Source organism: Cercospora beticola, chromosome 6 (genome assembly GCF_033473495.1).
Source record: "Cercospora beticola chromosome 6, complete sequence".
Lineage (NCBI taxonomy): Eukaryota > Fungi > Ascomycota > Dothideomycetes > Mycosphaerellales > Mycosphaerellaceae > Cercospora > Cercospora beticola.
Window position 1 is genome coordinate 1,760,617 of NC_088940.1, and position 27,760 is coordinate 1,788,376.

At 53.7% G+C, this 27,760-nt stretch overlaps 10 protein-coding genes across 10 annotated transcripts; 5 read left to right on the plus strand and 5 right to left on the minus strand.

Moving 5' to 3' along the window:
* Window positions 1-141: 141 nt before the first annotated feature.
* Window positions 142-1,485, plus strand: RHO25_009751 (uncharacterized protein; the record flags this gene model as incomplete). The annotated part of the gene is made up of 1 exon (XM_023601278.2): window positions 142-1,485. One exon carries the CDS (start codon window positions 142-144, stop codon window positions 1,483-1,485), a length of 1,344 nt encoding a protein of 447 aa, XP_023453215.1.
* Window positions 1,486-4,805: 3,320 nt separating this feature from the next.
* Window positions 4,806-5,453, plus strand: RHO25_009752 (uncharacterized protein; the record flags this gene model as incomplete). Its single annotated transcript, XM_023601279.2, has 1 exon — window positions 4,806-5,453. The coding sequence occupies one exon, from the start codon at window positions 4,806-4,808 to the stop codon at window positions 5,451-5,453; it is 648 nt and encodes a 215-aa protein (XP_023453216.1).
* A 934-nt stretch (window positions 5,454-6,387) lies between these two features.
* RHO25_009753 (uncharacterized protein) lies at window positions 6,388-7,653 on the minus strand (the record flags this gene model as incomplete). The annotated part of the gene is made up of 1 exon (XM_023601280.2): window positions 6,388-7,653. The coding sequence occupies one exon, from the start codon at window positions 7,651-7,653 to the stop codon at window positions 6,388-6,390; it is 1,266 nt and encodes a 421-aa protein (XP_023453213.1).
* Window positions 7,654-8,117: 464 nt separating this feature from the next.
* Window positions 8,118-12,257, minus strand: RHO25_009754 (uncharacterized protein; the record flags this gene model as incomplete). The annotated part of the gene is made up of 3 exons (XM_023601281.2): window positions 8,118-8,773; window positions 8,822-11,460; window positions 11,845-12,257. The coding sequence occupies 3 exons, from the start codon at window positions 12,255-12,257 to the stop codon at window positions 8,118-8,120; spliced, it is 3,708 nt and encodes a 1,235-aa protein (XP_023453214.1).
* Window positions 12,258-12,725: 468 nt separating this feature from the next.
* On the plus strand, window positions 12,726-14,306 carry RHO25_009755 (uncharacterized protein; the record flags this gene model as incomplete). The annotated part of the gene is made up of 3 exons (XM_023601282.2): window positions 12,726-12,752; window positions 12,799-12,924; window positions 12,975-14,306. The coding sequence occupies 3 exons, from the start codon at window positions 12,726-12,728 to the stop codon at window positions 14,304-14,306; spliced, it is 1,485 nt and encodes a 494-aa protein (XP_023453119.1).
* Window positions 14,307-14,802: 496 nt separating this feature from the next.
* RHO25_009756 (uncharacterized protein) lies at window positions 14,803-16,830 on the minus strand (the record flags this gene model as incomplete). The annotated part of the gene is made up of 1 exon (XM_023601283.2): window positions 14,803-16,830. The coding sequence occupies one exon, from the start codon at window positions 16,828-16,830 to the stop codon at window positions 14,803-14,805; it is 2,028 nt and encodes a 675-aa protein (XP_023453120.1).
* Window positions 16,831-17,176: 346 nt separating this feature from the next.
* Window positions 17,177-18,487, plus strand: RHO25_009757 (uncharacterized protein; the record flags this gene model as incomplete). The annotated part of the gene is made up of 1 exon (XM_023601284.2): window positions 17,177-18,487. One exon carries the CDS (start codon window positions 17,177-17,179, stop codon window positions 18,485-18,487), a length of 1,311 nt encoding a protein of 436 aa, XP_023454155.1.
* A 430-nt stretch (window positions 18,488-18,917) lies between these two features.
* Window positions 18,918-22,134, minus strand: RHO25_009758 (uncharacterized protein; the record flags this gene model as incomplete). Its single annotated transcript, XM_065603212.1, has 6 exons — window positions 18,918-21,505; window positions 21,554-21,656; window positions 21,709-21,774; window positions 21,825-21,843; window positions 21,899-21,957; window positions 22,012-22,134. 6 exons carry the CDS (start codon window positions 22,132-22,134, stop codon window positions 18,918-18,920), a joined length of 2,958 nt encoding a protein of 985 aa, XP_065459284.1.
* A 1,006-nt stretch (window positions 22,135-23,140) lies between these two features.
* On the minus strand, window positions 23,141-24,925 carry ALG8 (glycosyl transferase; the record flags this gene model as incomplete). Its single annotated transcript, XM_023601286.2, has 6 exons — window positions 23,141-23,351; window positions 23,414-23,724; window positions 23,773-23,912; window positions 23,961-24,657; window positions 24,710-24,788; window positions 24,849-24,925. The coding sequence occupies 6 exons, from the start codon at window positions 24,923-24,925 to the stop codon at window positions 23,141-23,143; spliced, it is 1,515 nt and encodes a 504-aa protein (XP_023454156.1).
* A 565-nt stretch (window positions 24,926-25,490) lies between these two features.
* On the plus strand, window positions 25,491-27,400 carry RHO25_009760 (uncharacterized protein; the record flags this gene model as incomplete). Its single annotated transcript, XM_023601287.2, has 3 exons — window positions 25,491-27,187; window positions 27,239-27,313; window positions 27,364-27,400. 3 exons carry the CDS (start codon window positions 25,491-25,493, stop codon window positions 27,398-27,400), a joined length of 1,809 nt encoding a protein of 602 aa, XP_023454102.1.
* Between the last annotated feature and the right edge of the window lie 360 nt (window positions 27,401-27,760).

Consider the following 27,760-nt stretch of genomic DNA (forward strand, 5'->3'; position numbering starts at 1 on the left):
CATCGCGTCTGCACGTGACGCTGTTCCGAGGCTCGCCGTCCCCGTGCAATCTACCTATAGCCGCCGATTGCGCGACACCAACACTCCTCACCTGGCGATGCCCGCATTGTCCACTTGACTCTGGACATCGTGCAGGTCGCGATGGCATCCGCGGGGACGGTCACATATCAGGATGCACTGAACTCGCAATACCTATCGAGCTCCATCTCAAGTCTGTCACGATCGCGATCGGCCAACACCCTTATCGTGCGGACCTACAAGCAGGCGACGCAGCTCTACCTCACGAAGCGATTCAAAGAAGCTCTCGAGACCCTCGAACCCATCGTAACCTCACAACAGCCTGGCGAAAGTGATGTGCTCGGCACGAATGGCGTTCACAGCGAGAGCCCAGGTGATGGCGCCGCGCTCGTCGCGCAGAGCTCCAAGGGTACCCGGACGAAGGTCTGGGTCTTCTACTTGAGCTTACTGCATGCGATCATCGAGCTGGGTGCAGAGGATGGCAAGAATCAGTTTGGATCAACGAAATGGAGACAATTGGCCGCCAAAGCAAGGGATGGAACAGTGTGGGATGAGATCATTCGGCTAGGCTATGGTGGGAATGAAGGAGACGTCGACCCTGACGTCGTCGTGAATCTGGCCACGCTCCTACTTGGACACATGCAGAATCAGAAGCTGAACCAACAACGAATCGAAGCATACCTCTCTGCGTCCGCCGATGCGGCCCAGCTCGCCTACCTGAACGAAGGCATCGCGACCCCCATGTCCAATGGCACGTCCTCGCCCAAAGAGCTGACCACACGCTTGAAGATCTTGGAGCTCTACTCACTGCACGTCCTGCCTGCCAATGAGGAATGGGAATATGCACAGCAGTTCATTGAGATGAGCGACATGTTGGACGAGGAGCGACGCGAAGCGTTTCTCCACGCTCTAGCAAGTCTCAAGGACGAGAAGGACGGCACGGCACAGCGCGAGCGCGAACTAGAAGAGCTGCGAGAACGTGAGCTGGAAGAACAGCGCGCAGCGGAAGAAGCTCAACGCAAAGAGAATGAACGTCGCGAAGAGGAACGCAAACGGGCCGCAGAGCTTGAGCGCTCACGTACCAATACTTCCAATGCCTCCTCTTCGTCCCGACCAACGAATGGACACGTTAAGAATGGCAATGGAGCTGCGAGTGCTTCACGAAATACTTCGCACGCAACTGCAAAGCCCCCAAGCAAGCCGCAGAAGAAGACGCGTGCTCCACCTCCCAATCTGTACATGCGCGCATCAACCGTCTTCTCCAATCTTCAACAGATGGTACTGGAAGCCAGTCGAGGAATAACTGGCAATAGTACGGCACTGTTCCGCTTAATGATGTTTCTGGTTGCATTCTTGTTGATCATGGCGAGACGAGATCTCCGAATGAAATTGAAAAGGGCAATTGACGATGGATGGATGAAGGTTAAGCAGACGATAGGCATGGGCACTAAGGTATCCTATATCTAGCGGAGAATCTAGTGGCAACTTTCTTTCGAGCTTGCGAGAGTATTTGATTCATGCGATACGAAGCGAAACGAGCGTACTCGCATATAGAACAGTGGTCGACATTGTCCTAGGCGTTGGGCTTTGGCCAATTGCTATTGGCTGGCGGGTGTCTACCCAAGACCGGCTGCAGCTTCTAACTTATAGGTCTCCTCGGCTTCTGCCTACCTACCCGCTCTGCCTACATGTACGACGAAGGCTGGGCTGCTCGAGCAGAGCACACACTCCTCCATGACTCGCGCACATAGCCTCCAAAGGCAGGCGTCGATACTGTCTCAGAGGTGCTTTCCCACATACGGTATGTGTCCAAGGCAAGTGTGGTTGTGCATGAGCGGGAAGGAGCTCCGCTCTTACATAGACGTTTGTCAATCACCACTTCGTTTTCCGCAATCGTGACTGCCCGCTTGCGAAGGCGCGCGACATGTGCTGCGGCGCCGAACCTTGCAATCAACAAGTTTCAACAACTGGCGCGACCATACAATCAGGTACTCGGGTCTCCTGCAAAGGCAATCCTACGGTGGCTTGCAGTGCTGCAGACTTCAGGATATCGTTGTCCTCGGTTACAAGGCCTGATGCACAACGGTCGAGGTCTATGCGCGCCGAGATCACGCTGGATATGCTCACTACTTCCCAAACTGGACACTGCAGGATCCAAGGCTCGCGATACTCCCCGTCTGTTTGTCACGAATTCCTCGCTGCCATTAGAGTTCAGATCGTGCAGAAGATGATCATCTGGGCGTGCAGCAGAGACGAGCGGGCATGCGACCGGCTCCGAAACACACATGAAAGGTCATTCGTCATTCTGCACTCCTGCTGCCACGCGCCAGCGACTGTTGGAACCTACACATCGATCGTCAAAACATCGTCTCCACTGCGACTTATTGTGGGTCGCGAGATGCCTGACTTACCATACCAAACCGAGACTTGAGACTCCGCTCACCGTCTTGTAGTCTCTGCACGACTACGCGGCTGCGTAATGCGGAATCTCCAAAATCGGACCCGCGGCGACTATCACCACATACACGGCCCTTTCGACCTGTAACCCGGGCCGATCAGCTGAGTGATCCTTCTTGCAGCTCTTCCAGCACAGTGGCGTCCATGCGTGCATCAAGCTGGCCCGGACTGAAGTTTGGCCGTTTGGCGAACTTCTTCACGCTTGCACCCTAGGCACTAAGCTGGAAACTCTAATTCGAGGGCTCTGCTGCGTCTGGCTGTCGATCACCACGTAAAGCGGCCCGCTTCCTCACAACCCCTCCGTGGCGCTGCCTTCATCATTATTGCTGGAGTGGTGTGCTGGCGACCGCCAAGTTCAGTGAAGTCTGCAGGACTTCTTGAATGGGCAAGCAGGTCCCAACTTTGGGGAGTCCCAAAGCACCGTCTCGCCCGAGGATAGTTGCTTTTACTATCGGGTCGAGCGGCACACGGTGCGAAGCACGTGCGGTATCGCAACTAAATGATTGTAACCCGCATGGCTTTCATCATCTGGCACTCACAGGCGGTTCCGGCGTGTGCACAGCAATGAATGGATCCTCACCGCCTTGTCTGGTGACTTGTTACTGGCACGACCTGTCGACTGGTGGGCATCTGCTCAGCCGCGATCCCGCTTTCTGTATCGTCATTGTGACCGATTGAACGGCAGGTAAGAGTTCAAGCAAGCGCAGTGCGGCCACATGGGGCTCAAAGCATCAAGCCCACCCCCTGCAATGCTTGTCAGGCTGGCTTCCTTGCGCTTCTCCACTTGCTGCATGGTGGTTGCTGGTTTCATTAATCATCAGTGCAAGTCTGCAGAACGAGATACGGCGCGTAAGTTTGTGTGGCGCGCTTACGGTCGGCCGGCTTCTTTGGAAATGTAGATCCTATAACTAGTGAGCTTAGCTCAGGGCTCGACTAGGGCTGGAGCCGCCAGTACGATTCTCCGCGGCAAGTGGCATTTGTCGCAGCGAAGCAGCTTTTGTTGCAAAGGCGTGCGGAAGGACTTCTGTGCTGAAGTGCGGCAGCGAGCCGACAAGTCAGCGCTTGTCTCGGAAACGGCCCCATTGCCCAGTGCAGTTCTCCCCAGAACAGCACGCGCAGCACAGTAAGCAAGTCGTGACGGGCGCAGCACTGCCTCCACCGCCTCCCGAGTTGCAGAGGCAGGAGAATGCGATCAAGCGATCGAGATCAAGATCTTCACAGTTGCGCGCTGCTGCCAATAATCATGCGGAGTGGCGACGTCCGGCTCGATGCTTGCATCAAAGAGCAAGCCCCGAAATGCAAGACCAAAAGTATCGTTGGCTTCGTTGCTGCACGGCGCGGCAGCGGCGTTTGACGCTTAGCGCATCCGGCCGCACATGCCGGTCGACGCTGGACGGTCGAGTCTAGGGAACGTGTAACATGTGTGTGATGATGGTGGGGCCTGTGCAGGCGTCTGCGAGGTGGACGAACGGCACCACCAGCACCTATCTATGACGAGCATGATACTTGTTCTTCAGAGTCGCACCGATGTCTCCCGTAGACTCGAGGGGACATGGATCCATTGTCGGTGTAGCGGCCGCCTCGCATGCAACAAATGGTGATGAATACATTCTGGCTGCAACGGACATTGCGACCTCCGCGCGCCATAGGCATTTCGGTGGCGGATCTATGCAACGCTTAAGTGCTCACGTACCGTAGTGCACTATTCGGGACAACCGCCGCAAGAAGCTGGAAAACCAGGCGCGGCGCTAAGAACCGAGGCCTTGTGAAGAGTGGTCCACGCGCGCACCGATCCAACGTCGACAATCAGGGATTGACGATCGTGTCGAAAACCGGCCGTGACAGATTCGGGCGTTCTGCAGCTCTGCAGCTTCGTACAGCTGCTTCGGCAGAAGGTCCGAATGACTCGGGCCTGCTGCACATGTGCGCTGTGCCGTGGCAAGGCTTCAAATACCCTCCATGACGGTCCCCTTACGTATGCTGCAATTAACCTGCGACTCATCTTCACAGCGACGACGTGCAAGCGACCAATGACTTGCTGCCTTTGAGAGTCGGTTGACCTTGAATCGCCCGTTGCATGCGCCACTAGGTCACCCTCAACCGCAATTGATTGATCAACGCTGGGGGCCGTGTCGGCATGCACTCCGTCCTCTGGAGTGTTCTCCGACAAATCGAAATCGTACAGATTCGTCTGCCAGCGCACTAGATTGTGCTGAAGACCCCAAGCAAATCCACTTTCTGCTCTCCTGATATACCCCGTCGATGCTGGAGACCACTATCTTTGGTGCGAAAGTACCTCACCAGCTTCACACACTCTATCCAGCACCAACATGGCAGACATGGCTTCACGGCGATCTTACGAGCGCTCATCAGGCAAGATACCCCTCAGCGTCATCCTCAATGAGGTAGAACCTGAGCCCCAAGCCCACGGGTCTCGCCACGATGAATTCCGTGGCTACGATCCATCCTCACAAGCAAGGAGTTACGGCAGCTCGCCAACCAGTTCACTCGGGTCACCACCGTCATCTTACTACACAGGAGGAACTGCCACCCTCCCGCCTCAAAGCCTCACCCGTAACCCACCCACCGCATACACAGTACCAGACAAGACACCCACAACCTCACCACAACAACAATCACAAACCACGTTCCAATATGGCAGCATGAACGACAGAAGACCGCGACCGCCGCGACCCTCCTACAGCGAAGAGCAAAAATTCTTCATCATGTACGCCCGCATCATTCGAGATAATACCTGGCCTGAGATCGAGGACAGGTTCGAGAAGCTGTTTGGTACAAGGACAAAGGGTGGTCTGACATCCGTATACTACCGCGTGCGGAGGGAATGGGGTCTCATGGAGGTGCTCAAAAGCGGGCCCGGTTCGTACGCTGCAGATTGCAGAGAAGTGGAAAAGCGAGCGACCAATTTCTCGCGTGAGTTCCTTTCACAGATTGGATATTTGCAATCCATGAATTGAATGAAACACGAGAGATGGGTTTGCAAGTGAACACATGAGAGTGCTCATCGGCGCCCTTGTATGTTCAGAGAACTTTACCATGGGACCCTACGTGATGCGCATCTGGCTCAAACTTCCATCCGTGTACTGCGACACCGGGAAAGCTTGATGCATCAGGAAGACGCTTTCGCGTCCGTATAGCGGATGGTGTCAACACCAGCAGCCGCCAAATATGATCTGGCAGCGCAATTTCTAACATAGCATGGCGACGGGAGGGAGGAAAGCAACATAGCATTCAGGATTCGAGGCAAAAACACGACGATTATGAAGGAACAAACGAGAGAGAGAGAGAGTGTGTGTGTGTGGGGTATCGTGACGACCAGGAAAAGTCGCAATAGCATATACCCCCCTTTTTGATGACAGCCACGATTGTATGGAACAAAAAAACAGTATAATGCATAGCACCGAGGCATCCCCAACAACAAACCACCAGTCCACCTCCACCAGCACCAAATCTCCGCTGTTCCGTGGGAACGGTGGCACAGGTGGGATCGCGCTGCAGACAGAGATCCAAAGATCATTGGTAAACGGCCTGAAGTGCGTTGGGCTCCCGCTCGCGCGAGGCTACGGAGGAGAGTACCGAGGATTCGCGACTCATTCACCGAACAAAAAGTGACGAGACTTAGTCGTCATGATTATCCCAATACAAAACTCACGCATTGGGTAAGGGATTCCGTTCGGCGGAAGGTCCGAAGAAATTCTATCTGCCGGTCTTCAACGACAACCTGTGAAGAGGTGACAAATATGGCAACTGGGGGCAGTTTTGGGTCGGCTCTTGATATGTGTCTGGTTCCGGTTTAGCTCGTGCAGATGTACTAGGGTGTCTGTAGTCTGTACTCGCGTCGATAGCAGAAAGAACAGTGGAGACCGATCTCGCAGCTCGCTTCGTCTCTCATCAATCGTCGCCGGCCTCGTGGCCGTCTTCTTCCTTGAAGTACTTTGCGAATTGCTGTGGAGTCTTCTTCAACCAAGGATTCATCTGGCGCTCATACTCGTCCTCGCTAAAAGTGTGCTCATCATATTCTTCGTCGTCAGAACCACCCGCGCGATAGCCGTACGCGTTGCGATCGAATTCGTCGTCCGAAGCGACTTCGTCGTCTGGATAGTCGGCGCCATACCAGTCTTCAGCATTTTCGTCGTCTTCGTCACTGGGCTCCTCCTCGCTTAGGTCGTCGTCCATGTAGGTTTCCCACTGAGCCTGATCTTCCTCGGTGATAATGAGATAGCCTACATTGCCGACGTCTTGTGCGTCTATTTGTGCAGCACCCGAAGTTGTGGCTAGAACATAGGTGTCATAGACATAATCGCCCTCCTCGTCCATGCTCGCGTCATCGGTTTGTGGGGACCTCGAGAGGGGCGCCGACGACTGAGCGACTCGCTGCTGGTGGATCGCGCGACTACGTTGTGCAGACAATTTGGGCATTGCTGTGATCTTGGGTTTAGCCGGTACACGATTAGTGATACCGCCATTCTCTCTGCTGGCTTCATGCACGGCGAATTGATGCAGCGTGTCCGCCATGGATTGCATCTCTGCATCTGTCTTGCCATTTGTATTGGCGGAAGAAGACGCTGCGTTCCCATTTGTCTTGATAGCAGCGCCTTTGCCAGGTCGCTTGAGTGGGCGATCGACAGGTTCTGCAGAGACTCCCTGCGTAGACAATACACTTGCTGAGCGTTGTCGTCCAGCAAATTCGGCGACCGCCTTCGAGTCGCTTCGATTCATGTCCCTCTTCGCGCGCTTCTCCGAGAATGTAGCAATGCCCCGTTCTCTACTTGCCTTGCCCTTCCGCTTTCCAATCTTAGGTTCTGGTGTGCCAACGCGCTTGAGATGAAAGGTGCGCCTCTCCTTCGTGATTGTGCCCTGGCTGATGCCATTGCCCGATATATTGCGCGACAGCTTGCCTCGCTGATGGCCATTGCTCTCTCCGACACGCTTTTGAACATCGTCTGCGTTGAAAAGACTCAGAGTCTTCGATGAATCCTGCTCCTTCGCTTCTTTCGACTCCACTACAGTACCATCACTCTCGCCGCTCTCCTTTAGCACATAGTGAAACCCAGGCTCTGTCACCCTTCTCTTTCCTGCTCTCTCGACGAGCAATGCCGCGGGTGCCTCCTCGCCCCTTTTGCGCTTGATGGCGATGAACTGCGGTCCTGTCGACATGTTTGGCGCGGATTGAGGATTTTCGATGCAGCTGAGCTCTCGCACTTTGTACTGTTTCACAGCTCCTTCTCAAGGTTCTCCGAGGATGCCCATGCAGGACGCGGTGGAAGATGAAACACTTTCTAGTGAAAGAAAGATGCGAGTCCGAATATGGTAGGTCTGGAAAGGGTTATGTCACGCGCCGCTGTCTGTTCCCCTTATTGCGTCACTTGGTTTCTCCTGCACTTCACGTGCGAACCCCCACTTTTCACATGCTAAGCAACAGGAGGTAAGAGCACGAGCTGGCTCAGGCATGGTAGGTAGACACGGAGGGCAGCAGCTGTGAATGTGCCAACACGGCTTGGAAGGACGTAATCTGGGCAATGGATAGAGAAAGTTTTTGATCTTCAAAATGATAGTATCTAAATCGAAGAAACGAGAACGCTCACAGGCTGGCAGGATCATCGTGATATATCTATGCAACGCTAATTCCTCGTATCGCGCTTCTGCTTCCGTCTTTCCACGGCTTCTTTCAAAGCAGACAACTTCTCTTCAGTGCTTTTGATTGCGGCATCCATCTGCCTCTCGCTCATGCGCTGCGTGTCAAGGTCTTCATTCTTTGGTTTGCTCTTAGGTCCCTTCGAGCGATCATGTTGACTCGAGGATGAATGCACACCTGCAAGGCCTACGCGATCCTCTAACCAATCCCACAAAGCCGTCTCTTCCCGTCGCCAGAGCTCTTCGTATGCTGCGATACGATCCGGTGACGCATAACCAGGAACGCCTACCTGACGTCCTCCTCGGCTTGGCAACAACCACGAATAGGTTAACAGGACGACTAACACAGCAATAAGGACCTGGGCGTTGAAGAATGGGCGAAGTAGAGCACCAATCGGCTCCAGCAGTGGCCGCACGGGTTCCAAAGGGCCCCAGTGGGTTTGCGAAGCGGCTTGTGAAGCGGGAGCTTCGCGCTGTGCGACAACTTCAGTCGTGTCGAAGATTTCCTTCCTCCCACCTTTCCGCTTGCCTTTCCGCGGAATTCCCTTGACTGGAGGTTTGGTCGTCACGGCAGCTTTGATGCTGGCGACGATGGCCTTCACATACTCGGTTTGTCCAGATAAAGCACCGCTTTCGATGGCACCTGAACGGGTCAGCTAGCTGGTCACCTCCATGTATCACACTTACTTACTCTTCAACCAACTCTTGGCTGTCCACTCGAGAGTGAAGCTGGCAAGCATCCTGGTTGAGTTATTCGGGCCCCACATGAGGCAATATCTGGTCTTTGTAGTAAAAGAACTGCCGCTCGGCACATCTGGAGTTACTGTGCTGCACTCCACGGAGACTGCCTTGTCTAAGTCAAATGCTTTCAAAGTGTTCGTAGTCGTGCATCTTGTCTGCTTGGGCCCAACAGGATTGAATAACGGCTTGATGTAGTCGAATGTGAAGGTCTTGTGATCATTGTCCAAGCCGATCTTGTCATCAGCATAGTTCAGCTCGCGGGACTTTTGATCTTCCACCAGCCATTTCTTCATGAACGCTCCTGAAGCTGGACCGAACATGAGGGAATACACCTGGCCAAGGGGTGCTGGTATCGTTGTGTCGATCAAAGCTCTGTCGTAATGTTCTGCGCTGTCGCTGCACTCAGTCGGCTCGTGAGCGGGCGCTCCAGGAAATTCACTGCTCACAGCGGCTCCGGTGACGGCAGTATCTGCACCCTCGAGTCCTTTGGGTACAGTCCCGTTGACTTGTGGCGCTGGAGCGACTGGAATCGCAGAAGTCTTACGACTGAGACTATGATCGCCGACATTGCTGCCAACATCGCTGGCTCCCATACCCCCGTCGGTAAAACTGCCTGCATCATCTTCGTCGTCATCCGCGTCCTCATCGTAGACCTCGTCATCGGAACCTTCTGTGGAGTCGTGCCCTCCACCGGGCTCCTCTGCTACCTCTGTTTTATCGCCAGTGCCCGCGTTGTTAAGCACCACGCCGTTCAGTGAGCTCTTCAGATTTGGATGGCCGATCTTCCATATACCAATCAAAAGCTCGTATGTAGAGTCGCGCGCCACGAAGCTCGCAAAAGTGTTACGTGCTTGGAGAGTCGAGATGATCAACGCGTTTGGAAAGATGACTGCAGTGCTCTTCTTCTCGATGGAGATAACTTCATCGAAACTAATGACAAGGTTTGTCACCCAGCCAAGGATGTTGCTTGAAAAGCATATGTGGCCTTCGGAAACATACAAACGTCCGTGAAGCAGGATGTCTCGCTGCAATGCAGCGGAGTAGTCTTCAATGAGATAGTCGTCCTCAGGGACACTGCGGAATTGGTTATGGAAATCTTTGTTGCGCTTACTACTCGCAACAGCGAAGCCCGTAAGCCGATGGCCAGTGCCATGTGCACCTGGTTGAGCGAGGCCCGTGGTGCTATCCTTGAGTGCTGCAGCGATGGAATTGCCAGTGCCTGCTGTTGCTGAGCTACCACGATGCTTCCGGCGACCACTCAGCTTGCTCCTGACGCTATTAGAGCGTTTGCCGATGGTACTTTCGGCACCTGCAGCTGGCCGAGGAGGGGTCTGCTCTCCTAACGTTAGACGCTCATTTGATGCGATCGACAAAGGTCGGTTGTGGCCGTTGAGCACGGTCCCCGTCTCAGACGGCTGTTTCTCGTAGGCGCTGGAAACAGCGCGAGCAGCAGCATCCTCCTCGACTGCTCTGCTCTTCTCGCCATTTTGGTTGGACCCATCAATCTGCCCGATTGCTGGAGGATCGCTCACCGCAGCCATGAGATCCGGTGCGCTTTCAGAAATGCCCAAGTGCCCAAAGTTCAGATTACCCTTGCCGAGTGTCTCAATGGCAGGGGGAGCTCTGTCGCCGTCGCCTAGCCCAGTTGCTGGTCTGCTTTCTGAACCTGGAATGACCTCTTCACCACCTTCGCCAGCATCGACGAGCTGAGGAGTGCTGTTGGTTTTTGCTTTCTGAAACGGCAGAATGTTGATGCCGCTTCCGACTGAGCCTGCGGCTTTCTGTGTGGCCGTGAAGAACGAAGTAAAGAAGCCTGATGCCCCTTCGTGTTGAGTTCCCTGCGTCAATGTGCCACCGGGTGTCTTAGCTTCTTCGACAGTCGGCGTCAAAGGGACTACGGTGCTATTAGAGAGCTTGCTTGGCAGGCTGGCCGCGGATTCAGCTCGCCGACGCCGTATTGCCTCGACTGAGCTCAAGGCACGTGTCGCGGGTGAGCTCTTAGTAGGTGATATCAAGGGAAAGGTCGCAGAGGCGGCTGTGAACTCAGTTGGCGTGGGAGGAGTTACCAGTGTGGTCGGTGTATCAAGGAGGTGAGGGGTCGATGGCGATTGTGTCTCGAGCTGCTGCTTGCCCTTTCGCTTCGGGGTCTCTGGCCGTTCTTGATTGACGACAGGCAGCGATGATTGTTTGGCCGGCGAAGCTGATGTCGTATCCTCGGCTTCCTGCAAATCGTTGACACTATTCCTCCTGCTTACGGTCTTGAACAGCCCCCCAAGGCCACCACTTCCACTCCCTGACTTGACTGCCTCTACGTCGCCCGACTTCTTTCGAGATAAGTTTAGCTTGCCACGTAATTTGCTGGCAGGTGAAGGGCTGCGATCGGTTCGCGATGCGGTGGGTAGAGTATCGGTGGTGGTTGGGGGTTCGACGATGTGTGGAATGTTAGCCAGTGCCTCGGCCGTCACGGAAGGAATGAGGTCGTCAGGCTCTCGTAGGGTTGAGCTCGTTTGCGCGTTGATCTCGGGCGACGAGTACGTCAGATAGCCGGTATGTGAATTGTGTGTGGAAAGAGATGGCCGGATAGGATTACTGTGGAGGAAGCAATGAGGTCAATAAAGAACAGAGGCTCGGTCGCGAATGATAAGAACGAAATGTGCCAACTGGGCCAGCCAGAACTGTCAAAAATGATAGGACATAAGTCCACGCAGCTCGAACGACGTGTATTGAGGAAGTGGTTGTTGGTGATTGTGATCGTGAGTGCAGATCTGATAGCCAACGGCTGACCGAAGCATCCGTTTGAGCAAGCCGGCACGTGCATCGGGTCGTTCCGATTCGACTGTGACAGGCCAGGCTGAAACTGAAACTGGGTCTCCCCTTCCAGGGCCAGATGTGTTTGAGCTCTCTTGTCGAAAGCTCGTATTCAGGGGATGCAATGCCATCGCACTCAAGATGATGTGTGCAAGTCGTACTTACTTATTATCATCAGTTCTTTCGTCGTCGGTAAACAGACTGCTTCGACCACTTCCACTTTGCAGCAGCGATGAGTCGGAGTGCTCGACATCCAGGCCGTTCGAATCATTGCTCAATGTGCGCTCTATCTCGTTGGTACGACCTGTGCGGATCTTCCGTTTGGTCTTTGCAACGAAAGTTGACAGTCGACGCGCCGAGGGGTCCTCGCTGTCCCGGCGGCTGTCGACGGAGCCTCTTCGGCTGGAGCGGTCCTTGACCTTGCTAATGGCCCTGTCCATAGAAGATCGAAATCCAAGCGCATTGTCGGCATCGTCGCTGCTGCTGGGCAATGAGGTGGTTGATGAATTGGCAAATCCTTTGGCGGCGCGACTGGGAGGACGAAGTGACGCCAATGATCCAGAGCCAGGCTCCGTCATTATTGTGCGCTCACCAGTGCAGTAGTAGTGCTACGGACGTGACGGCCGCCGCGTCTCGCATGTCTTCTCGAGATCTGTGCAACCAGGATCAGGGCGCAACTGGCCAGGATTGTGAACCTAGGAAGTGGTAATTCCTCGGCGCGCTGGCAATGTGTATTGTATGATGCGAATCGCTGAGATGATTGAGGGCCAGCGTTGTGCTCTCGTGACTGGATTACAGCAAGACCGACGGTGGCCGAGGAATAGAAGTGCGTATGAAGTTGAGATTGTAGGATGGTAAGGCCTGCGTCATACCGTTGTCGTTGTGGTTCATCCTGAAGTGTTCCCTGCTAGCTCGACACGTGAAGCCGGAGGCGAGTCCGCTTAGCCTGTCTGGGACACATGCACCTGACCCTGGACAATCAATGTGACGATAGCAATCCAAGTCAAACCTGCGCTTCAACAGAACAACCTATTCCGCAACGCATCATGGCTGAGACGGCAGCTTTGACGGCGGTGAGTACATCGGCAAGACTCGCTGAAGTCGACTGACGTTAGGCAGGCCCAAGCGCACGCCCGCAAGGCTGCCGAGGAGACGCAACAGATCAACTGGACGCAGGCGGCCGAAGAGCATGGCCAAGCAGCGACAGAATTCGCGCGAGCGGCGAAAAGCACTGGAGACTCCGAGGTGGGACTCCTTGCATTCACTCAAATCACATATATTGACGTTATTTGCAGGCCCTGAGAATCTTGAAACTACTGGAGGAACAACATCTCAAGCTCGCAACCATTATCAGAGCCCAAGACGCCCCAGAGCCTCAGTCAAATGCCACCACAGATGCAACACCCGCGGGTCTCGATGTATCCCGACACGATTTTGCGAGGGCAGATACGATCGCAACTTCCCCATCCTCGGTGAATGATCCTGCCTCGCCAAAGTCAAAACCAACCACATCTGCTCTAGCCGCAGCACGATTCGGTAGTGCTGTCCGCGACTCATCTCCCTCTTTAGCACGAGACATCGCGTCCAGGCGTGGAATTCCACAGCCGGGACGAAATCCACCATCAGCGGCAGCCCAAGCCCGAGCACGACAACTATCGCCCGAGTCCCATCGCAGAACCCGATCAGGACCCAGTCCTGCTCCCAAGGTTCCGCCCTCAGTCATGGACAGCCAAACTCTGAAGCCAGCTCGCGACCCGAAAAAAGTAGAAGACGACGATGCTTTTGCCAAGTTCTACAGCAGCATCACTACGGGCACGATGACAAAACTTTCTTCTGTGCTCGCATATGCTGGTCTACCACTAACTGCAGACGACGTGAAGATTGACCCACCAACGCCACAAAAATTGACGCAAAGGACAGTGCCGGCGAGCGATTCCCCAGATGTCAAGAAGATCTTCTCGAAAGCTGCTCTCGAGGCTATCGAAGATGAGCATCGCCAACGCGGCCACCACGGCCATGCCTTCGGTCCTGCCGAGAGCTTTTACGTAGTGCAAACTGGTGGAGGCACCTACTCCTACGCCGACATCGCTAAAGCACAACAACAGCAACAGCTAGAAGGTATCGATGAGGACGATGAAGAAGCATTCGTGGATGCTCGCGAAGCCCAAACGTCACCCAAACACAGCCGCTTCTCCTCGCGAGGTGGTGGACCACGAGACTCCTTTGGCAAATCACGCACGCAAGAGGAGCTGGAACTGGAGAATGTCACACTCAAGCACACACTGGAACAATTGGCAACTCGATTATCAGAATTCGAGACCCATGCTCAGGATGCTTCGATGGCAGCTTTGACCCAAAGCATGGCCAGCATTCAGGGCCATGCTCCGCAAGGAGGAACCGATCCTGCGCTTATAGCACGCTTGCGGCAGGTCGAGCAACAACTAGAACAGAAGGCAGAGGAAATGCAAAAGATACAGAATCTCGCGGTGAAGCAGGAGAAGACTTTGAAGAAGTATCAGTCAAAGTGGGAAGAGATCAAGCAGAGTGCTCGAGCTAAAGAGAGAGCGAAGGCGGAGAAGAGTGAGAAGGCGGCAGAAGTGCCGGCTGGGGTCATGGAGAGTACCTAATCTGTCCGTTGCTCTTGGTCCACAGCAAGTCTGCTGGGAGTGTGTCGCTGCTGGACAGCTGTCAGAACCAACACATAGGCAGCTGGCCTGACCCGTTGAGGTTGCTCCTCAGAGTGAGACCCCTGTCATGCTTGGATATCACTACCGATCATCACTATCGCTTCTCTCCAGTAGTTCTTGACCCGCAAGGCCTCTACAGAGAGTTGTGTCTGTTGCGATATCTTTCTGCTTCCATCTGAATGCCATGCATGATCATTTCCAGCATAACCCATGCTGCCGAGCAAACCCTGATGACCAGTCCAGTTGATTATCTCCGTCAAGCTGTTCCCGCACCAATCTGGAGAAACCACATGTCCTTCGCAGGCCTCTTCTAGGCGCGTGCTGTAAGACTAGGCTGCGCACAATGCGCGGACGTGCCGTGCGCTGTGCATATGATGTTTGGTGAGACTCGTGCATGGTCATATGTCCAGAGCGAGGTAGATTGAGCAGCAGAACCTCAATCCGTCTCCATCTTCGTCTCAAAATAGCTCGTGACAGCATCCACAAGATCCTGTTTCTTTCCAGTGGCGCCTACACTCTTGCTCTTCAACCACGTTTTCAGATCATTCACTTTGAACTTCGATAAAGTCTCCTTCTCATAGGCGCTTCTCATGTCAGCATCAGTAATGCCTGCTTCATCGTCATCCTCATCTTTCACCTTCTTCTTAGCAGGCGCTGAAGAAGCCAGTGCAGTTCTCTTGGCGCCTCCGTGAGCAGCAGGTTTGATGCTGGCATTGTTCTCGGTGAGCCATTGATTGAACGCCTCGTCGAGTTTCTCGCCCCATTCGATGACATATCCGCCAGCTCTCTTGTGAATTTGTCGCCACCTGGGCAATGTCTTGTCGTCTGGATGCTCAGGTAAATCTTCGTCCAGCGCCATTGCTTGCAGGATGCGGAAGAACCATTGTAGCGCAGGGTTGGGATATTTGAGAGGATCATAGACCGCTTTCGGCAACTGCAACTGTTGGATGATCGTGCGCATTGCATCAACAACTTCATCTGGCGCCTTCACAAGGTTCACATCTGGATTGTCACGGATATCATCTGCAAACGGTAGCGGCTTGATCCAGATGCCTGGAGGCATGTGCTGCTCGCCTTCTTCGTTGCGCTCCTCTGCACCTGGGATGAGGGCGGCGAGTCTAGGAGCTGCGTTACGACGCGGGATATACCAAGCCAAACCGAATTTCTGATCCCGAAGCAGTTTCTGATGCAGAGCGGAGAAGACACGAGTAGATCCCACATAGCTTTCTTCCGAAGGATAGATGAATGTTGACTTCTCCAGGTTCGCCCACGTGGGCAGCAGTTTAAGAGGCTTGAATCCGATGATACGGATCGTCGGTTCGCCGAAGTCGTTGATCTTCGCCATCTCTTCCAGAGAGAACGAGACTGTCTCGCCACCAAATTTGTAAGCCCTGCGTACCTCAGTTTTCTCGACCGTACGGGCAGTGGCTTCATCCAGAAGCTCGCTGTGCCCGACTGCAATCTGCGCTTTCTCACTGTCTGAAGGGAGATAAATGTACGTCTGTCTGGCTGGAGTCTGTCTCTTCAAGATGATGTACCCTTTGACCCCGATCTTCAAACCTGGTCCAATTTCCAGCGGCACACTACTGAAGAGTGCTCTCCGCGGAGCATTGCGCGACTGCACCGATGACAGCAATGACTGCAACAAGCTGATGCCGTCCTTTGCGGTGGAACTCGCAGCTTTGATATCTGATGTCAGAGGAGCAGGCGCATCCGGATCCGAGGGCGTAGCTGAGTATACAATGTCGTTGTAGAACTTGCTGCGATCGAACGTGTAGCCACGGTCCGGATGTGATATCGGAAAGAGTTCGATGGTCACGCCCAGGTCGTACAAGTCTTTGGCGCGTACAGCAGCGCTATTCCTCGCATCTCGATCTGATGAATGCGGATAGTCGTTGTCAGTGACCAGGAACAGTCGTCTCGAAGAAAAGTTGGGCGCTTTAGTGGTGAAGATCTGATTGGCACAGAACAGCACATTTGCCATACTGACTTCGTCTTTGCTGGCTTGCAGTATCTCTGAAGCTTCCTCTTCATCGTCGACTAGGGTTCGTAATTGCTTAACGTCTTCAGCGGCTGGCACGTTGAGATCCTGAAGAAGATAGCAGTGAGGATACTGGAAACTCCTTCCTGAGTCATCGCCTTCATCGAATTTGCTCTTTTCGGTGTTGAAAAGTAAGATGCCCATCATATCGTGCGGATTACTGATGATACGCTGTTGCATCAACGCATAGGCGCATTTCAATGCTGCTAGCGTGGGAGATAGAGCTGTGTCAGGTTTCTTCTCATCAGCCTCAGAGGGCTTGGTCAGCATGCTTTTCGAAGCATCGATGGCGAACAGGACGGCATCCTTGACGGTCTTGTAGCCAGACGCATCTTCAACCTCGTCATCTTCATCTTCCTCATCGTCGCCGCCGCGACCGTAATTGTTGTCGCCGTCGGCAGGTCGGTACGGAAGACCAGGCATCTTGCTCAGTGTTTGCGATGGCTGCTGGTCGCTTCACTGATGTGTGAGGCTAAGTACTCATGGCGTTTGATGCACACTTTACTGACAGTCGCGAACCAGCAGGCAGCAACGCGTCAAGCTCTAACAATTGACGCGCCATCACATGACGGCCTAAATTGAGTTTCGGTCCAAGCCGATCCCTGTTCGATGATGCAGTGGGCAGTGGGCGCGATCGATGCCTCGGACAAATCATTTCAAGCTGGAAGCTGCTTACGGCTTAGTCCCAAGAATGTCTAGCATGCCCTCTCTGGCCTGTTGTCGTCGTCGACTGTAGACTGCACAACCATATCCATCGCCATCTGCCACTATGAGCGTGCAGCAGCCCCTCAAGACGTTCACGCGACGCGCGACCGCCGCCCAATGCCTTCAACTCGCCCCCAAGCCCGCTCACCACAAGCCGCGAATATGGAGTAGCGAACGCAGCATGGCCACTGTCGCGCCACCCGTCACCCAGAATGAGGTTGGCAAGAAAGGCCCGACGGCCATGGTTTTTATGAACATGGGCGGGCCATCCACAACTGATGAAGTGGGAGACTTCCTCTCTCGCCTCTTCGCAGACGCCGACCTGATCCCACTGGGCCCACTGCAGAACTACCTCGGACCTCTGATCAGCAGGCGACGAACACCCAAAATCAAGAAACAGTATTCCGACATTGGAGGAGGCAGCCCCATCCGGAAGTGGTCAGAGTACCAGGCTGAAGAGATGTGCAAGATCCTGGACAAGACGAACCCAGAAACGGCACCACACAAGCCTTACGTGGCGTTCCGCTATGCAAACCCATTGACGGAGGAGATGTACAACAGACTGTTCGAAGACGGCTTCGGTAAAGGCAGAGGCGGACGTGCAGTGGCTTTCACACAGTACCCTCAATACTCTTGCTCGACCACTGGCTCATCACTAAACGAGCTCTGGAAATGGCGTCAACGTCTCGAATCGCCAACCCGCAACGCTGAAGCACCTGCAGAAGGCTCAATCCAATGGAGCGTAATCGACCGATGGCCAACACACCCCGGCCTAGTCGATGCCTTCGCCGAGAATATCACGAAGCGACTCGAATCCTACCCCGAGGACGTCCGCGACAGCGTTGTTCTGCTCTACTCCGCCCACTCCCTTCCTATGTCCGTCGTGAACCGAGGAGACCCATATCCAGCCGAAGTTGCAGCGACTGTATGGGCAGTTCAGCAAAAGCTAGGACACAAGAATCCCTACAGACTGTGCTGGCAATCGCAAGTCGGTCCATCGGCCTGGTTAGGAGCGCAGACAGCAGAAGTCGTGCCAAACTTGCTCAAGAAGGGACAGAAGGATATGGTTCTCATCCCTATCGCTTTCACTTCGGATCACATTGAGACATTGTACGAAATCGACCAAGAAGTCATTCACGAGGCAGACGAGATGGGCGCTGAGGGACGCGTAAGACGATGTGAATCTTTGAATGGCAGCACAACTTTCATCAATGCTTTGGCAAACTTGGCGAGCGACCATCTCAAGTCTGGCGTCGTCTGCAGCAAGCAGATGGGTTTGAGATGCCCAGGTTGCACGAGCGAGAGATGTCTCGAGTCGAAGCGTTTCTTCATGGGCCAAGGTGACCAGCAAGGCAACTCAGCGTTGACTCTGTGAACAAGCCTCCAGCCGGTGTGTACGTTAGCGTTATATCTTGTGTAAATATCGCATCAGAAAAAGGAAGAGTGGGAAACAGGTATCGGATCCGCTCAATTGATTCTAATGGTTAGAGTGGTATCATTTCAAGCCATACAGCAGACTCTACTAGTGCTTGTGCTATCTCCATGTCGCAGCTATCATCCAGGGCGCCGCGTGCGGCCCACTTCGCTATGCATAACAAGCAAACACGCACGAACCTCGTCGTGGTATCCTCATCTATCCTCTCCCGTCCCATACCAGATGTAAAACAGTTGGCTTCAAATAAGCCTCCGTGCCAGACATTGCGCCCTTCGGCGGGCCACATTGCTCGCTTGATCAGTTATCCATGCACCTGTAAAACAGCAAACCAACACCTGCTCGAGTAACATCTCACTTCTGCCAATCGCCATCAACGCTTGCCACGGTTCACAGGCACAGCCACTCCTCGCCCTCTGTCCTCTCGCTCTGCTGCCTGCTTCTTGGACTTCTTCTCCTTTGGCTTCGGCGGCTGTGAGTGAATATGTCCTTGTTCGTCAATCGCCATGGTGTTCGTCCAGCGGAGACAGCGTGCCCTCTGCGCGCTTTCCTCCTCAGCCTGCTTGTGTCGAGTGGAGATTCGGTTGCCGCTCTCTTCTTCCGTTTCAAGCTTCTTCGCAGCTTCTTGATCCATGAAGTTCTTGTATGCTTCCATATACTGTGCAATCCGATCGCGCCATTCGAGGAGTTCCTTTCGCAGCTTTCTCTCGCGCTCGCCTCGGTCATCAAGCCAGCCGATTAGGTTATCGAGACGATCTGGATCATCAATATAACCCCATTCTTCCGCAGATTCCAGAGGCACGCCACCCTCTTCTTGCTGGCGGCGTTGAGGCACAGTAGTCTGGAAGATTCTCTGGTACTCCTTTTGCTCCTCTGGCGTGCGATCAATGAGTCCCTCTCGTTCCATAACGTCCGGTCCTTGCACCCAGATGCGACCATTAGCATAGCCGTAGGACGACGTGCTCGAGCTCGGTAAACCACCGAAAGGCTGTCCGTTCCGCTCGAACCAGTAGTAGCGATTGCAGAAACGGTCCTTGCCTAGCACCTTCGTTCGCTGGACATTAGCCTCACGCAAGTCCGAGTCGCATTCGGCAATCTTCTCTTCCTGCAGTCGAATCCGCTCTTTGAGCTCTGTGCACTCCTTTTCGATCTTCTTAAACTCCTTGGCAGCTTTGTTATGCGCTTTGGCAGCTTCGGCCTTCTCAGCCTTCTCCTTCTCACGACGAGCCTGGTCTTCTTCGCGTTTGCGTTTTCGGTCACCGCCACGACGAAGTGACCTGCCTCCGGGAGTTCCTTCACCGGGCTCGGGGCTACTAAAACTCCCGTTGAGATCGATCGAATCTTCTGTGGCTTCTTGATCTGGCGCTTCTGTTGGCTCGGTCTTGGGCGACGGCGGCAGGTGGTCCGGCAGAAGGATCTTGAATTCGCGATCCTTGACAGCAAATTCCTCCATGGCCAGCTTCTTCTCGCGTTGATGCTCGATTTTGCGCTTGCGCACGTCGGTCATATCGTCCATGCATGTCTCAAGGAAGTCCTTGATCGCTTCCGTGCGTATGGTAAGTACTGTTAGCATCTGCAGAGCCGCGATCCTCAGGTTCACGTCCATAGACGCATATTGCTCCATCGCGGTTGTTGGCGTCGGTGGCTCGTCAATCGGTGCAAGATGCGCCAGGACCTTTTCGCACGTCTCCTTGTACGATGGGATTTGAGAAAGCTGGTGAAGTATGCCAACAAGAATCACCTGCCAGCCGCCATTGCTGAAGTCCCGGGCTGCTATTCGTTCCTCCCATGTACGATCACCAATCATCTCCACGGCTTGATTTCGATTTTCTGCAACTGGACTCTGGGGCTCGGCAACCTCCATGTGGCTGAGCCTGCTGCGAGTCGATCGTGCAGGTACGTCGGGTAGAGGTGTGGAGATCTCGCTGTCGTCCTGGCCGTCTGTGTCATCGTCCGCCGGCGATTCTTCGACCTTTTTCCGCGGCATGTCTTTGACCAGAACCTTGCCGCTCTCATCAACAAACAATTTGAGCACTGCGCAATGGATCTCATCAAGAAGCTCACAGGGAAAGTCTAGCTCTTGATATTGCATCGCCTCCACAAAATCATCGAATGTGAAGCTGTCCAGAACGTAGACCTCGCATTGCACGTTCAGGGTGTTCCACACTTCAAGCAGCATACCGACTGACTTCATTTCAATGCCTTGCACAGCAGTTTTTCGTCCACTGCGCATGTATTCAGCAAGTTCGTCGTTGAAGAATTTGAGCTCCGGTCGCGTGGTCCCATTGCGCTTCGGAGGGAGATCGAGATCTTCAATAGGATATTTGATGACAGGTGGCGGAGGCGCTCGAGGCTGTACTTGATTCATCATCTGATGATGCTGCTGTTGTTGCTGTTGGTAGTGTCCGACTGGTGGTGGAGGGGCGCCTGGCATTTGTTGATGTTGAAGCTGTCGCTGGATAAGCTGCAACTCCTCATGTCGCAAGCGCTCGAACTCTGCCGGCGACATATTCTTCGGTTTCTTATTCTTCGGCGGTCGCATTGTCAACATTTGTGTCTTGGCTGCCATCATTTTCGCGTCTTGGAACAGGTGCTGCGGGATCTCCATCGGCAGTCGATATTGAATCGCCAGGTGCTCCTTGACAAGCCATGGAGCCCCACTCCACGCCTCGCGCTGCAACGAGTTCTTGAGAAACGCGCGGAGATTCTGCTTGGTGAAGACCTTACGATCGCGGCGAATATGCTTGTCGTCCAGTAGCGCCTCTTCATTGGGAGTATGATGCACTTTAATGAAGTACCGTGAGAAGGGCGCACGCTGCACACTACCATCCGCGCCCCTTATCATCGGAAATTTGGCCTTCTCACGGATTGTACCTTCAAATTGCTCGCCATTGTCAAGCGTGCACACCACTTCCTCGCCGGGGAAGTAGTCACTCTTGAAATCGTCGAAAACTTTGTTGACTAAAAGTTCATGAGCGGGACAATTCAGGTTGGGGCGGTCTGCCTCACCAAGTTCATCCATGCGCGATATCGTCGAAAATTGTACGCTTCTCAATATCGGATCACGTAGTACTTCAGGAAATAGGGTCTCGATGTTCGCTTGACTTTTAGTCTGGCAACAGTCAGCAGTTGAAACGGCTGATCCGATCACATGAACCGTTTACCTCAGACTCTAACGCGTCCCAGTACGTCAGTCCGGATTTGCCATTGACCGCATCTGTGAACTTTTTCTGCAAGGCATTAGCAAACAGGTCCCGTGTTGCATGCAAGTATATCTTACTTGATTGAGCCAATCGAAGCTGTGCGAGTATTAGCTATGTACTGTGCCCTACAACACAATTCGTTTGAGCATACCGTTTGAGGTATTTCTCGTAGTCCGTGAAGACCTCGTTCGTGCCTTTCATCACATAAACCTGATATGCGCGTGTCAGCCAGAACCTCAGCCTCCAGCTGGGCTTATATCTTACTTCGACATTGTCTGGCACGTCAGGCGTCGCCGTGATGAGGTTGACTGGCTTCCTCTTATTGAGAACCTGTGTTTCGTTGTTGGCTACGCGCCCTGATAATGTTTCTTTCGATGTGCGCACCATTTTGTACAAGCCCAGCGCGCAGCTGGGTCCTACGCGCGGCGTCCAGCGGGGTGGAGGTGATCGGAGAATGTGTTGATGTATATACTGGTGATCGATCGCGTGGTTGGAGTACTTCTTGGAGTTGAACGAGTGATCAAGGCATGTGATCGGGATGGATTGAGTGGTAGGTCCAGGAAGTGCGCGTGTGGTCGCAGAAGTTAACTCCGGGGTGCAGTCGGTATACAGAGGCAGCCGAGACCAAACGCGTCAGAAGAGCTAGTCGAGCAATGGCGCGAAGCTCATGGAGGGCGCGGTGGATGGTGATGGCGATAGAAGGGCGGTGTTGTGGTCGCGGGGGCGGTGGGTGGCTTGAGGTGAGGATTAGAAGAGGAACAGACTTTTGGGGGAGACAACATGACGGACGATGTTCTGTGGAGTCCGCAGTCTGATGCATGCTTGGTGCTCTGCCTTCTGCCCTTTCCGCCAACCGGCTTGCGGGTAGCCTAACTCTAAGTCGCGCTCGCGCTGGCGCTCCCTCGTCTTGGCACTTCTCGTCTACCCATCCCATCTTTCAACGCGGCTCGAATGCCTGCGCAACATCTCGCACTGGCCATGTTTGGGCTCATTTTGATCACGACAATTGGCTCATTCACTCTATACCCTCATCTGTACCCTACGACTCCGTTGTATCTGCTCGTACATCGATGATGCGATACTCCCGTTCTGTTCCCTTGCTTTGACCTTCGTCATATCCCGACTGGTCGGCCGCGGGACCCTTTGGAGCCACTGACCACGAGTGGAATCGCACAAACATCACGAAATAGTCTGCTAACACGCGCGAACGCGCCGAGAACATGTCTGGACGCGTTGCATCGATGGCTTCCCCTAGGATCGATGGCAGTATCTTTTGCAGCGACCAGTAAGCACAAAGCCCAGCTTATGAGGATTACAAGAAAGCATATATGAAGCAAACAGAGGATGGGCATGAACCCTATTATTGAAAATTCGAAAAGCGCTGTATCTCCTGCTACGAAGTGAAGAACACTACTAAGAAGCCCAACCAGCTCCCTACCACGCCTACTGCGCAGTATGAACTGGTGAACATCAGAGGCAGGAACTCGTACTTGGCGCCAAATACTATCTGATGTAGTAGCGAGCAATATGCGATCAGAGGTATCGCCACTGCAATATACAGCAGAGAGAACCGATCGAGCAGGAATATTCGCGGTTTTTCCGATCTGGCATTTGGTCAGCGACTGCGTCAAAACAGTACGACTTCAGAGCTAGTGTGTTTACTTACGCGGGCGCAAGACGATCGAAGGCTATGAGAAACGCAACAAGCCATAGGATCGTGTATACCACCTTGACTGGGAATTCCAGAGCGGTAAACAGGAGTGGAAAGAGGCTCACATGACCGGCAACCGCCAGAGGTCTGAAAGCACCGAGAAAGCGTCTGTCCTTCAATGCCAGCAGACTGAACGGGATGATAACCAAGAGGATGGCTTTCTCGTGGACGTGCCAGCCAAACAAGAATGAGGCATAGCCACATAACGTGATCGTTGCCACGAAGTTGTCCCATGTCGGTTGGGCGAATAATTTTATGAGAGCCGGCTTTCATGTGTCAGTACGGAGTCATGGAACGATTTGTGTCGATCTTACAATCTGCGCTGCCAGAGTCAGGACGAATGTGAGTCGTGGCGGGATATTTGGCAAGACGGCAAACGAAGTGTCGCCGACCAAGCCACGGGTGACACTGTTCACAGCATCTGCATCGACAGGGAGCTTCAAGTATGGGGCCACTACAAGAATTAGCAAGAGTCCATATGTCAATCGCATTCGCAACCCACGATATATCAGCACTCGATCAGTGAAAGAGTACATCGCCCAGACATTGGGCGCCCAGTATGCATGGCACAGTCCCCTGCTGAAGGGAAACAGCCTGCTCATGATCTGTGGCAACTGCTCCAGGCTTTCAAGAGCAAAGGGCCCTGCTGCTGCTGCAACGATGGCCACAATACTCAGGCCCAGCTTGATGCAGTTGAACCACTTGATGTCGAATATCGAACGGGGCCCTAGGCAGTAGACGCGAAGCAGGTACACAAACCAGGCAGGTGCCAAGTAAAGGTAGATGTGCTTCATGCACAACAGAGCCATGAACACGGCTCCGCAGAGCAGCAACCCGTCTCTCTGATAGCGCGCCAATACAATGGACAAAATGAGTGCGCCGTACATGGCACCATTGTACTGGAAGTGAATATGGTCGATGATGAGCAGGCCAGGGGACAACAAGATGGAAAGTGCTGCAGCATGACTTCGCTTCTTCTCGTTGGGATTGGCCGAGCTGACGAAGAGGTAGAGAGCACCGATGAGAACGAGCTCCGTGATGATCACAGTGGCTCGCTGGAAGTAAATGGTCTGCCAGCTGTCGTAGCCGAGATTCTGTACATCAAGCATATTCGGATCGATGCAGTGAGCGACTTGGGACATAGCCCACTCGAAGTAGGCGAAGAAGGGAGGATAATCCAGAGTCCATTCTGAGGTTTTCTGGCCGGATCTCAGCTTGGTGAGGCGAATGCAGAAGTGCGGTGCCACCAACCTCGAAATACCATTCTTTAAGAGGCAGGGAGTTCGTGATTGCAAGCCAGTTGCGATGAACTTCGAAATCCGTCGATTTGCTTTGGCCCGTCAGCTCGTCGGTAAAACCCAAGACGGCCGCTGCAGCAGCTTGCACTTACTAGGCCGGCCACAGGAGTACCTTCAATGCCGTGGCGACTGCAGCACATTGTGGCAGCGTGGGATACAGCGCGGTCATGATGACTTGGTGGCAGGCACAATGGCCTCTTCTGACCAATGCGCGTGGTCGGATGTTATTGCATTGGTTCGCGCCACGTTCACCAAAAAAATGAAACCATCTAAAACATTTGGACGGGAGCAGGTCAAGTCGCGGTCGGCGGAAGCAAGTGCCGGCGCTAGACGACTGGGGCAAGCTCAGCACGGAAGCCAACGGGAGAGCGAGATGGCGACGTGAGGCTCCCACCACCACGCGACTGTGACTTGGCCTTGCAGTTCCTCGAGCAAAGAGCAACACCACTGCGATGTCTCCGCCCATTCAGCGGCGGTCTGACGCCCCGGCTGCAAGCAACATGGCGCACACTATGGCGGAGAGCGCATTCGTCGTTCCGCCCCACTCGCGAAGGCTTGGCTTCAAGGAGAGGGTTGAGTATGAGGCAGGGAGCAGCAGCACCACGCTGAACTGAACTGCTTGCGCGGTGAGCGCTCCGACCACTCCTTCTTTCTCCATTATTGATTCTAGATGTCGCATCATTCTTTCACTGCATATCCATAGACGCTCCTTTGCAGACGGCCTCATCTCCGTCATGCCCCCGTCGTCACGCCGCTACTTGTCACTCACTCTCCTTGCCATTGCCTTCTTTGTTATCCTCTCCAACTTGTCCAATACTCACAGCAGATCACCTCGTCGGGCCCCACCTGCAATCGACAGAGTCCTGAACCCCGGCTGGTTCAAGCCCAGATTCAGGTGGAGAGACGTCAAGCAAAAGCACCCCATCACCAACACCAAGCTTACCGAGTTACCCACGGGCCCACATGCCGAGATCCCTCGAGTACAGCACGACTTCGAGCCCGAATCCTTAGGGCACACTCTCTGGCGGAGGAATCGCTTGCGAGCGGTGGAAGAAGCATTTCGGCACTCGTGGGATGGCTACAAGAAAAACGCATGGCTGCAAGATGAGGTCTCTCCGCTGAGTGGGAAAGCCCGGAACCCTTTTGGTGGATGGGGTGCAACGCTCGTGGACTCGCTAGATACATTATGGATATTGGGCATGAAAAATGAGTTTGAGAGCGCGGTGGCCGCCATCAAGAAGATCGACTTGACGACCCCGGCACTGCTAGAGCTCAACGTCTTTGAGACCACCATACGCTATCTTGGCGGCATGCTTGCTGCTTATGATGTAAGCGGTCGTCAATATCAAGTGCTCTTGGATAAGTCTGTCGAGCTGGGCGAGATGCTCATTCTTGCTTTCGACACGCCAAACAGGATGCCTGTGACGAGGTGGAACTGGAAGAAGGCTGCACTGGGAGAGGATCAGGAGCCCAAGGTCCACTCCCTCCTTGCCGAGATAGGGTCGCTGACACTGGAGTTCACACGATTGTCCCAGCTCACTGGCGATCCAAAGTGGTATGACGCCGTCGCTCGCGTGACGGACGTCTTAGAGAAAGCGCAGAATACGACCAGGTTACCAGGGCTATGGCCGACCTTTGTCAATGCTAGAGATAATGACTTCCAGCGTGACTCCACTTTCACTCTTGGGGGGATGGCCGATTCGCTGTACGAATATTTACCGAAGGAACACATTATGCTGGCCGGCCGGACCGATCAGTATCGTAACATGTTCAAACTTGCTCTCGCTACCGCGAAAGAGAGTATATTTTTCCGCCCATTGAACTCGGAGAATCGTAAAATGCTTCTCTCGGGCACAATGAAGCGGCCTTCTTACAAAAGTAAGGGCAAACTGCAGCCTCAAGCTGAACATCTCGCCTGTTTCGCCGGCGGCATGGTAGCATTGGCTGCCAAAGTCTTCGAACAGCCCGAGGAAATGGATACGGCCCGAGAGCTTGTCGACGGCTGCCTCTGGGCATATAACAGTACCACAACGAAGATCATGCCCGAGATCTTTACCGCACTTCCGTGTGAAAAGCCGGATTGGGAAGACTGCGCCTGGGACGAAGACGCTTGGTATCGTGCTGTGGCCGACAAATCGAGCACTGGTGTTGCCCGTGCACAATATATGGAGACTGCTCAAGAAGTGATTGCCAACAGCAAGCTGGCCCCAGGATTCGTCCGTGTCACTGACTCTCGCTATATCTTACGACCAGAGGCCATCGAATCAGTCTTCGTTTTGTACAGAATTACAGGTGATATCAGGTTTCAGTACCAAGCTTGGGAAATGTTCCAGGCTATAACGAATGCGACGCGCACGTCTATCGCGTTTGCTGCGTTGCAAGATGTCACCAAGGAGGACAAGGCGCTCATCGATAATATGGAGAGCTTCTGGTGAGCGAGTAGCTTGAATGCACCTACGTGCCTATACTGACCACTTAACAGGACCGCTGAGACATTGAAGTACTTCTTTCTCATATTTAGCGAACCGGACGTGATTAGTCTGGATGACTATGTATTGTAAGTTCCGTCGCAAGTCACATCACTAGATTCGTGCTGACCACCTATAGCAACACCGAAGCACATCCGCTGCTGCGGCCCAAGTAGGATATGACGAAGTCCGAGATATCTCGATCCTTGCATAGATCATCGAAAAGTATTTGTAATGGCTCATGAAAAGTGATAGAACCATGATCGACGCCGACCTCAGATCCGCTCCAATAGACATTCCGCGGTGTACGACTAGACCGCTGAACTTAGTGAGCTTCAAAATACCGCATCGCTAAGATGAGGACTCACGGGCCACCTAATGCCATCAGAAAAGCTGCAGCTAACCTTCAACACATCTGACTGCAATCGCACGCTGCAGTAGAGAGTAAGGAATCCAGACCCCGCCCGCTTGACAGCTCCATTCGCTGTTGTGGCGCACCCATCTCCAGCTTCTGACCAAAGTCATCGCCACTCACT